The following is an 11,767-nucleotide window of genomic DNA, read 5'->3' as shown; positions in this document are numbered from 1 at the left end:
AAACAAACGGCTTGTCACCGACAAGATGTGAGATTAGTCTCGGGTTTGTTTTTGAAGGGCTGTCCTGTTTAAACACGGTGTCACTGTCCTTTATTAGCCACGTCACGGGTTAATGGGAATATCGATTTGACTGTCTGGGAGCCTGTGAAGTGAGTGTCGCGGTGTCAGGGATGAGAAAACAACTGCGTTTACACTCAGAGGTGACAGCAAGGCTTTGGATTCAAACAGAAATCTAAACTCTCACTCTACACCAAAAGCTGAAAGACAATTTGCAACAAGAACACGACGCTGTTTATTAGAATTAAAGGCCCGTTTTCTTCTGTTTGATCCTCTTCAAACCTGGCACTGAATAAATACGTTTCCCACATAAATAATACGCGCGCAGACACATTGATATGTTGCAGTTGTAAAATCTTTAACTTGAGGCTTTATCTTTCACGCCGGAGCAGAGATTTAGGCTTCATGGGGAAAGTTTTCAAAGGTCATGACACCGCGTGACAGGTCCCGCCCCGAGGCCCACGGCTGTCTCTAACGCAGACTGAAGCTGATTTATCTAAAGGCTGCAGCCTGACGCGTTCAACTGGGGAGGAGAGCTTTTACAGGCAAAGGAACAAAGTCAAATGAAAAGGGAACAAAAAGAATAAAAATGTCCTTAAAAATAATCCAGCAGCTCCATAACACTCTGCAGCTTATTTTTTTAACACGGAAAAGAGCATCATTAATATATTAAATATTTTTTTAAAAGCAAAACAGGCCCAGAAAACAACAACAAAACACTATCACTGCTGATAAAACATTATGTAAGGCCTGTTTAAAATGACAAGCGCACAAATAGATAGATACACCAAACCTCTATAGGAAAATTACATATTTTGTGACCTGTTTTAACCTGTGGGAACATGGTGATCCAGAAGTTTAAATCCAGAACAGCCAAATGTAATGAAATATTATTCCTGTTTAATAAACGACAACATGTCACGAACCTACAGCCAGGAAGGGATTACACTGATTGTAGCTTTAAAAAGGACAGAATAACAATTATCCCTGTATCATAGTGACTTTTTGGACTAAACCTAAATAACGTGCTTTTACGCGTGAAGTTAAGCCCCATGGAAGGTTCTGGAGTTTCAGAGAGAAAGGTGTCAATTCTGTCCTGAAAATAAATCCATTTAATGGTTTGCTCCGTAAAGATCACCTACTGAAGGTTTACAGTGAACACATCTTTGTATTTACTCCTCTGCCTGCAGCAAATAATCTGAGTCAGAAGATAATCACCGAAAGATTTACTCAAAGCCGCCAAATAAACACCAGCAAGCAGCCAAACAAACACGACAAACAACCGTAAAGTGGCATTTTATAAAGACAAAATTACTGAAATTATGCGTCATTAGTTTGTGTTATTTCGCAGTAATGTGCAGCTCGGCACAGAGAGCCTGCAGTGCTGCATGGTGTAAGTGTAGCAGGGCTGGCTCGGGTTATCTGTGAATGGGCTCTTTATTGGAGGCGCGGAGCGGGGATTTGCCTTTTATTCGCCTCGCTATGGAAACGCGCTCGACGGCAGAAAAATGTTGATGTGAATAAAAGGAATCAGCACAAGGAGCGTTTCTAGAGAAGCATCTGTTACACTTAGAAACTTAGACTATCGAGAGCAATACAACCCCCTCTCCAACTCCTTCTCTTCTTTGCTTTATGCGCCCTAAAATGCGCACTTTATTTTTGTAACGACATAAAAAATATTAGAAGTGTATTTTTTTTCTCTGAGCGTGAAAGCAGCTTGACCGATTTTGAAACCTCACATTTTTTCAAGATCGGCTACACTGGCTCAGTTTTCTTCAAATTAGTTGGTAGAGTACATTTTTCTTTAAATGGAGAATTCACCCTCCAAAATCATTTCGCTCTGGCGTGTCATTTAACATGACAGGCAAGAAAATCTGGGATTATAATGGAATACAACTGCTTCCATTGTGCTCGAAATTTCATAATTTTTTTTTTTGCAAACAATTCTGCATATTTTTCCTCCCAGCACGACTCAAACACAAGAATCCAGTTCACCAAACTAGGCCACTAGAACAGCCCTGCCATCCACATCAAATATTCAATCACTTTAACGGAAATCTCAAAGAGGAAACTACATGAAGAATTTACGCGCAGCACCACAGTGGAATCATAACACAACAACAAATATATAGGCTACTTGTCTTGAATTACATCCCACCCATCCACAGGCCTACATGCTACAACAACACGAGGCTTCAGACTGGTCTGTCATCACCCTTCCCTCACAGCCGCTGTCTGTCATTCCTCCGGTTACTGAGGCCCCGTCCACCCTACAGCGGCCCTGTCCACACATCCAGCCCGCGGTCAGCTCACCTGCTCCGGCCTCCTCCTCCTCTCTGTCCCCCTTCTCCACCAGCAGCTCCTCGGCTCAGCGCTCTTTAATGACTTTCTGGTGGCTGCAGCCTTCTTTTATTTCTCCTAAATGTATGAAAATGTATGCAAATTTAAATCAAGCTTAACCTGGGAGCTGGAGCAATATATTTAATGGAATTTCAAACCAATAAGGAGACTGGGACGCAGTCTTCTAATGGCAAATATAATTACGCAGCTAAGTTAGCTCTCAGATATGCAGATAGATCTTTTTCATGTCTGAGAAAAGCTGATGAGATTCTTAAAGACTGGATGCATGAATGTGTGGTGCGCGAGGACACATTTAGTTCTAAGAAAATGTAAAATGAGAAGTTTTAATTTGCAAACATGTCCGATGAGTGCACGAGTCCATGTGTGGGAGCAAATAGTGTGAGATTGGCTGTCAGATTGATGTTTAATTTTTAATGTCTTATGGAAATCTGATTTTAGAGACTAAATTTCAATTAAAGGCCCGTGACATGCGTTATTTTAGTCTGACCAAAATGGTTATGACTAATAGATGTCCTGTGCGTAAAAACGCGTAAAACACGATCTCATCCATAAACACATGAGGAAGTATTATCTAAAAGTTAATAATTAGCAGCGAGAACTGCTCCTGGTTTGATTGTATCCTTCGAAATTAAGTACTGGCACGTCTGACAAATACCAGTGCGTTTTAATCTCCTCCTTCGCACGCGCTCAAGGGTGACAGGAGCAGCAATAAACTCGTGCGTAAATCAGTTGGAAACTTTAATTAATAAACAGGAACTGCGCTCCACGCGCACATCGTTCCACAGCCAGACCCACTGGACCAGCATTCCGACTCACTTCCGGTTCGACTGGCTGTAACCCTTTCCTCTCCGCAGCTCTGCTTACAGAGGCGGGGGTTCGGGTGTCTGCGCCGTCATTGGTCGACGCGCGTCGTCACCGCGTCTCAGTCGGGCTGTGAGTGGACGTGGAGGCTGTCAGTCAGTGCCAGGCTGCTGCCGAGACTCCAGAGAGAGGGAGATGTCAGAGGCTGAGCTGCTCTCTCCCTTCAGTAGCTCTAGTGGGGTTCAGCAGCCAGCATGGCCACAGCTGCCTCCAGCCCCTATACCCTGCTCAGCTCCAGCCCCATGATCCACCCGGACAGCCAGGCCATGCAGCCTGCGAGCCCCTACAGAGGACACCAGAAACTCCTGCAGAGTGACTACCTGCAGAGCGTCCAGAGCAACGGACACCCCCTCGGGCACCAGTGGGCGAGCAGTCTGTCGGAGGGCAGCCCCTGGTCGGCCTCCATGGAGCAGCAGGACGTGAAACCAGGCCGAGAGGACCTGCAGCTTGGCATCATCCATCACCGCTCCCCGCACGTAGCGCATCACTCCCCTCATCACAACAACCATGGCAACCACCCGGGAGCCTGGGGGACCCCGGTGTCCCACAACTCCTCCATCACCAGCGGGCAGCAGATCAACATCTACTCCCAGACGGGCTTCACTGTCAACGGCATGCTGGACCACGGGGGCCTCACACCTCCACCCAACCCGCAGGGCCAAGGCATGCACCCGGGCCTCAGGGACACACTCAGCCCCGAGCACAGCGACCTCGGTGGGCACCACTGCCACGACCACTCCGACGAGGAGACGCCCACTTCGGACGAGTTGGAGCACTTTGCCAAGCAGTTCAAGCAGCGGAGAATCAAGCTGGGCTTTACGCAGGCGGACGTGGGTTTGGCTCTAGGCACGCTGTACGGTAACGTCTTTTCCCAAACCACCATCTGCAGGTTCGAGGCTCTGCAGCTGAGCTTTAAAAACATGTGCAAACTAAAGCCGCTCCTGAACAAGTGGCTGGAGGAGGCAGACTCGACCACAGGCAGCTCTAGCAGTATAGACAAGATAGCAGCTCAGGGGAGAAAGAGAAAGAAGAGGACGTCCATCGAGGTCAGCGTGAAAGGGGTTCTGGAGACGCACTTCCTAAAGTGTCCCAAACCCTCCGCGCCGGAGATCACCTCGCTCGCGGACTCGCTGCAGCTGGAGAAGGAGGTGGTTCGCGTGTGGTTCTGCAACCGGAGGCAGAAGGAGAAGCGCATGACGCCGCCGGGAGAGCCGCCGCCGCACGAGGGACCCTATTCTCACAGCGGGAGCGCGGGAGACGCCTCCTCGTGCCACGATCTCTGACCGAAGCACCGGGAGGAATCCCCCGGCACAGACTCTCGAGCGCAGGGCCGCGCGGTGGCACCTCCGGGCCCCCGTGCCTGTCCCGGTACAGACTCCTCCAGATGCCTCCAGCACTGAAACACGACAATAACAATAACAGAGATACCTGTTCAGCCTTCGTCATTTTCTATCTGTCATGAGGGCATTATTCTATAGCTGCATATCAAACGTCATATTTCAGAACCTTTGGAGCCCGCCAAATTGTTTTCTACATCACGGATATAAAAACAAAATGTGCCTAATAACCTGCCAGCGCCTTTGGTTTGTGTCACCACTTCCCATCAGCTCGATAATAACGATAAGAGGGACTGATGTGTTCTTTTGACTTGCTTGGGCTTCTCTTGTATAATCAGCGGAGTGAAACAAATAATAATATCACTTTTTCCTAATTGATTTCCTGCAGCACCACGAGGCCGTTTTACAGCCCACCTCATGCTTCCCTCGGGCTTCTCCAATGCTTTACTTCTCCTCATATTTACAGTCATTATTTTGTAACGTACTCGTAGCAGATCTGTAATTATTTTTGCATATGCAAATATAGGCCCTCATTCCAGTTGTAGAGGTATTGCTACCAACATAATAGCACTTGGAGGGTTTTCTTTTATTAAATCCCTCCCTTATGGCCTGTAGCTTCTGAAGCCACACACAGTTACAGCTATTTATCAATCCATTTATTTCATTTCAATCATCTCCGACCATAGAAACTGTGTGGACTCTGAGACAGAGCCGAGAATAGAAAGAGGGGTTGACGACGCTATACACCTGCCTATAATTTTATTGTACGTTCAGTATCAAAATTTTATAATCTTAAATACTCCTGTTATTGTTTTATTTCTTAAGTATTTTTTCGAATATTGTACAGTTTTATATATTACCCTTTTGAAGTCATTAATTTAAACAAATGCTCTTAGTTATTCATGCACTTAATTAGCAATGTAAAAACAAAAATATTTTCAGTAAGATTGAACTGTTCCGGCGGTTTTATTCCAAATTTCGATGACAGCTCAAGTAATTATTTATTTTCAGTATAAAGCTTGTATTATGTTTTGAAATAAACTATGTATGTTGTAATAAACAATTTTCTTGCTACAACTGTTCACTGTCCAAAACAGAGTTCAACTTTTGACGAATGTTTACTGAATATTTAGAAGAGTAGAAACCACCAAAATTATTTATTTATAAATTATTATTGTTATTGTTATTATTATTATGATTATTATTATTATTATTATTATAAAAATAGTAAAAACAATTACTAAAATGTAAGATTAATTTCTTCATTCAAAACTCCATCTACATTTTTACATATTTTGAAGATGGTTTAAAATGTAAAAAGGTGACTTATTATTATCACACTAAAGGGAATATAAAGCTCCATTTATCTATCACACACAATTATAACTGTTCTCAAGCAGCGTAACCTTCACTCTGCTTCAATGTCATGACAGGAGGGAAACTTTCCCACGTCACTAACAGCTGTAAAACATCCAGCAGTTCAACAGGACCTTGGCTGCAGGTCTGCAAACTCAGACGCTTTCTCCTGCAGTTCCACCCAAATGTTATTGTCCGGGCCCTCTGCCCTCCTCAATCAGACATGCGTGATTTATCGCCTGGGCCGCTGGGCCTGACAGCAAAACACAATGACACACACACACACACACACACACACACACACGCATACACTCAGACACACACAATCAGAAGCAGATGAATCTCATTTCAAAGACTACAGCTGCGTATAATTGGCCATGCAAGGGCAAAATAGAGCAATATTCCTTAAAAAAAAAAAAATCATAATGCCTAAAAATAATTTAGGGATGGTTTGGAAATAAGTAGGCCTGTAGATGCAGCGCTGCTTTAAATGATTCAAAAATAGAGCAGGAGAGGGAGAGTGAAGGAGGGGAGAGAGGAGAGGAGAGGAGGAGAGGCGGAAGGGTGCTAGGCCTTGCCTTGAAATGGAGAGCCTGACTGGAATACTAATGCGTCTGAATTTATGCATCTCCTCAGTCTGCAGCCCTGAGAGGGGGGTGGGGGAGACAGAGAGAGAGAGAGAGAGAGAGGGGAGGAGGGGTTGGAAGGGGGGAGAAAAGGGTGTGAGTGTGGAGGTGAAAGGGGGCGGTTATGTAGAAGAAGAGAAAAGTAAAACCATGGCTGATTGATTCCATCCATCTATTTTAGTTTGAAATAATCCCTGATTTCTGTGGAGGGGGGGTTGGGGGTGGGGGGGTGCCCCTGGATGGAAGAAGAGCCAGCAGCCGAGCAAACAAGCAGAGCAAGCCAAGGTCCAGAGCGGCACTGCAGTATCCTTGAGCCTCTTCCACCTCACACTGCCTCTGTGTGGAGGCAGGATGCTTCCAAACCTCACCTCCCCAAATATGTCTTTAAAGAGTAACCAACACCTCCACAGAAATAGCTCACTGAAAAAATGATTGACTTGGGAAAATGTGTAAAAGAACTCCACGGAGGAATATAACAGATGCAGGATGAAAGCAGATTTCAGAGGCTTTAAATGAGGAACTTCAGGTAATTATTTCCCAAAATGCTTGAGGTCAGATGACTCGGATTCGCACCAGCGGATAATTGAGCCTCTGAATCAGATCCTGAGCGAGAGTGTGATCATCAGACGGGACAGCGACAATAGAGGAGCAGGAGTAATGACTTGTGAGGCAGCAGTTTGGAGCGTGAGCGCTGTGTTTACTGGCAGGGGATGATGGCAGCGGCTGACTCGCACCTTTTTCACACAATTGCATCTCATCTCAAACCGTCTGTTCTCTCTCAGTTTGTTTCCTGTCTCAAAGACGTTGGTGGAAAGTTAAGGAGTCAAAAGTGGACAGGATTCTTCTAAATAAATTGTTTTCCAAAGCTTTCACAAACAGTGTTATTTTTCAAAGATCTTTAAAACAACCTCTGAAGGTCGATAAAGTGAGTAAAACACAGATGAAAGAACTTTTTTGCAGCACAGTTTGTCTGAGAAACTTCAGGAAGGCCCTGACACAGTTTCAGCAGTGAAACCGACCCGGCAGGAGGTCACGCAGAGGACATCGGACATCTCTTTAATTAGAAAGAGGCAGAACAGAGGGCCGCAGTCTGAGAACACGGACAGAAACCCACAAGAGAGCATTCATACATGGCAACAATCAATATCAGATGCTAGGCGGCCGCGTGGATGTATGACTTCATCCTTTACCGTCTCAACTTTTAACTTTACATCCTGTTTTTATCAATGCAATGCAATTTTACAATGCTTGTACAGTAAAATGTCTTGAAGCATTTTTCACTTTATTTTTTTGCCTTGTGACCCCTTAAAACAACTTTTGAACCAAGAAGTAGCTCAAAATGTGCGAGTTCAAACCAAGAAGTTCTTATTCCTTATTTTGTTGACTGTTTTGTAGGAGTGAAAAATAGAAAAATCATTCACAAGAGAGTGATTGTGTTTGATTTATTCATTTATTCATTTTCTATCAGTCCTGGAAACAACTTCATGACCCCCTTTGTGACCCCTGCTTGCGACCTACCAGGAGCCACTATTATAAAGCTCAGCTCTACTGTTAGTCTTCAAATGTACAAATAAAATTACACAATAAAACAATTAGAAATAAGTGAAATTACAAAATGAATCAAAATAATAAGTGAAACTTTTTTAACATTGTAAGGAACATTTCTCCTTTTAAAGAGGTGTGTTAAGTTTAGGCACATCCCAGCCAGAAATGTTTTGTTGTAAGAATGTTCTGAGAATGTTATGTGTACCTTTTAATAGCAGGAAGGTTTTATAAATCACGTTCTGATAGTTCAGGCCGTACTAACATCCTGAAAAGATCCTCAGAATGTTGCAGTGAGCGTGTTCTACCTTTGTTTTTATGTAACATTGAGCAAATGTTTTATAAAAGGCGTTCTGACATCCCAGGCCTCAATAACATCCTGAACACATCTTCACAATGTTGACGTGAAAACATTTTGTCTTAGTTTAAGTTTTAACGTTACAAGAACTTTATTTAAAATGATAAACATTCTGAAAACGTTCTTTGAATGTTAGATTAAAATGTTTTCTTTCAAACATAATTAGAACTTGTCGGTAATGTTAGCCGATGTTATGGGAACGTTGCCTGCTTGCTGGGTTAGCTCATAGCGCTAATCTAAATCTATTACAGTAATTCATCACTTTTAATTTAGTTAATAGACTACAAGAAAATATGTTCTTGTAGCAACAAAACTCCCTTATCAGAATCAGCATCAAGTTTATTGTATGTTTACACATACAAGTAGTTTGACTTGTGTTTAGGTGCAGAATAATTAACATTTATTTAACAGTAGTTCTCCTACTGTCAGCGACCTTAAATAGAATAAGATACAAACAGACAACAAGAATAAGATCTAAAAAAGCAATTTAGTACAAAATATGTACAACAGTGTAATTAAAGAGCTGTAGGCTTGTGCAGGTTTGTGCAAGATGATGGTAGTACAATATTTACAGTATAAGACTAAAAACAGTGCAGTGTAAACAGACAGACAGTCCAGTGTGTAATGTAACACATAAATCTGAATTAAAGACTTCTAAAAAAGTAATTTTTAAATGTTGAAATACTTCAGTGAAACTACCAGAGTAGCTCAGTATGTTTGTGTGGCGGTGGATCGGGCACACAGGCCTCTGCTGCCACCTGTACATGCTGTATGTCAGATGCATACAGGACGTCCTGTTAAAGAATGCAGACGCTCAAAAAGTTTGTCCTTTAAATGACACAAATGCTACACCTTCCTGAAAAGTGACACTCAGTGGTTAAGAAATTGCTGCTTCCTGTTTCCTCTGTCAGCCTAACAGAACAAGTGAGGCTTTAGTTGAATCTACAAGTAAGGAAATAGATGCAAGTGTACAGTCACATGTTTGGCACTGCCTTACACACTTGTTGCAGGTTGCATGTATACACACTGATCCATCATGTTGTTGGTGTGCTTGTGCTCATACATGGTTGCCCACTCTAAAGCAGCTCCTGCAGGGCGCTGACACCACTTCAAAGTGGATGAAACCAAACTTAACAGCTAAGTGATCACTGGAGGGCAGAGGACCTCTGTTGGTAATGAAAGTGTGTTAGAGGACCAACTGAGAGCAGAGGGGGGAGGAAGCAGCGTGGGTGAGGAGAGGAGGGCATGTAGAAGAAGAAGACAGAAGAAGGAAAAGTCTGCAATACGATTTATCACATAACCTAAAATCAATTTCACATCCTCAGTTCTGGCACCCGCTGAGAGGGCGGGGCAGCTTCTGACTGTAGGGTGGGGGGTTGGTGTAAGAAATACTGTACAGTGCACCGAGCCAAGGGGAATCCAATGTGAAACTCAGGGAGAATGATCGTGTGTCTTTGTTGCTACCAGTAAAACCTGTTTTTAAATTGGATCTTTGGATCTGTTCAGCCTCGTATCTTTAAATATTCAGTCGCCGACAATTAAACGTGGAAATGGTGTCAGTAGAACAGCTGCCTCTGTGATCTTATTGTTCCTCTCTGCTGCGGCTGTGCCAGTCATGTCTTTGCAATTACTTAGACAATTAAAACCATATTAAGGTTGTGCAGTGTGATAGCTCCATTAAGGAACACAGGAACTCTGGGCGACATCTACACTTCGTCATTTTGAGGCCGACACTCCTGCAAACTTTGATGTGATGTTAAGTGGTCACGCCCGGCTGCACGACTGCAGTTAAAGAGGCCTTGTTTCGAGATCTACAGAGCTGCGTGGCGTGCTCTGTGCTCCCACACCCCCAGCCAGTGTGTCTGTTACACGCACACACATACACACACATGAGCGAGAGGTATATGTGAGAGGAGAAAGGCCTGTTTATGGCTCTGAGAGAGTAAATCACTGTGTCTGATATCTTCATTTGAGACAGAGGGCTGATCACTGCTCGTCCTGCTTGTTCCACATTAACTCATTATCACACACGCTCACTCCATTAATTCTCTTGCTTTTATTAGCAGCAAGAGTGGATGCACACACACACGTATGCACAAGGTGGACCGATGACAAGCACTGCCTCTACCTCATCTGACAGCTAATGGCTTCATTAGGAGCAGCGTGTTAATTGGCTGACTTTGGGGAGACGCTCGTTAATGAGGATAAATAGATTCACACCTGAGCGGGGCGCTACCAGCCGCAGCAGCACTGTGGGAACTCTGGATGACGAGCGGATGTGGACTGATACTGTGACTGCAGCACCTGTCCCCTCTTTTCTTACTTCCTCCCAGCCTGAACACGGAGCTGTTGTCCTCGCCAGGCAGACTTATTAGCCAAGTGGTTGATTAGCACCAGGAGGCCAAAACAAAGAGCAGTATGTCAAAACAATTAGCCCCACTGTTTACCTCTCAGCTCCCAGGCTGACTGCAAAATGCATCTAATCCAGGAGAGAGAGAGAGAGAGAGAGACACACAGAGAGAGAGAGAGAGAGAGAGAGAGAGGAGGGCATGAAGTCAGCTCAGACAGTTGCAGAAAAAGGACAACAGCTGGTCCATAGGCCAACGTGTATGTGTGTGTGTGTGTGTGTGTGTGTCCATCTGCTTTCCTCCCTAGATCTCCATCCTCTGCTGCTGTCTGGTCTTGACAGCTCAGACACACACACACACACGCGCACACACACATACAATTGTCTTTACACACCGCTGGTTAGAGGAGCTCCTACTCTCAGGGGAGCGGGGGGTTGGACAGACAAAATGGAAGCAGGCGAGACTGATCATTTACATAAGGGTAGGACACAGAGCCACTGAGGGACGCCGTGTGTTGTGAAGCCACAGAACTTCTCATGTTGCGGACATTGTTACCACCTAGCGGTGGCTAACATGCTTTGCATGTCATTTGTGTTCACTGGGGGAGGACACAAAGGGAGACGAAGCTGCTGGGGATGTTGTCGTTAATGTAAAGAGTCTGTTCGCAAAAACACACCCCCTTCTTCAAAGCGTGAAAGTACTTTGGGTTTAAAGCTGCACTCATGGATCCAATGACTACATGAGTCTAAAAGGACTATCACTAAACTTAGCAGTTCCCCTCAGCTCTCTGAGGCATTCATCATTCACCATTCTGCATTTTGTTTTTGTTTTACAGCCCACAACTTTAGTGCTGTGGTTTTCTCTCAATTCTCTCATAAACATTATTTCAAGTTGTTGTTCAGATATAATAAACCGACTGCA

General features: G+C 44.2%; 1 protein-coding gene across 1 annotated transcript; it reads left to right on the top strand.

Moving 5' to 3' along the window:
• The first annotated feature begins 3,470 nt into the window (after positions 1-3,470).
• On the top strand, positions 3,471-5,652 carry LOC138598246 (POU domain, class 3, transcription factor 4-like). The gene has a single exon (XM_069669989.1). The coding sequence runs from the start codon at positions 3,474-3,476 to the stop codon at positions 4,560-4,562; it is 1,089 nt and encodes a 362-aa protein (XP_069526090.1). The 5' UTR covers positions 3,471-3,473; the 3' UTR covers positions 4,563-5,652.
• The last annotated feature ends 6,115 nt before the right edge of the window (positions 5,653-11,767 follow it).

This window comes from Semicossyphus pulcher, unplaced genomic scaffold (genome assembly GCF_022749685.1).
Source record: "Semicossyphus pulcher isolate SPU_LCO1_2020_fin unplaced genomic scaffold, fSemPul1.0.p SCAF_2, whole genome shotgun sequence".
NCBI classification, from domain to species: domain Eukaryota; kingdom Metazoa; phylum Chordata; class Actinopteri; order Labriformes; family Labridae; genus Semicossyphus; species Semicossyphus pulcher.
This window is presented reverse-complemented; position numbering and strand designations above follow the sequence as displayed.

Excerpts from the sequence above, each read along its gene's own strand:
- LOC138598246 (XM_069669989.1), top strand. The coding sequence starts at position 3,474 with ATGGCCACAGCTGCCTCCAGCCCCTATACCCTGCTCAGCTCCAGCCCC.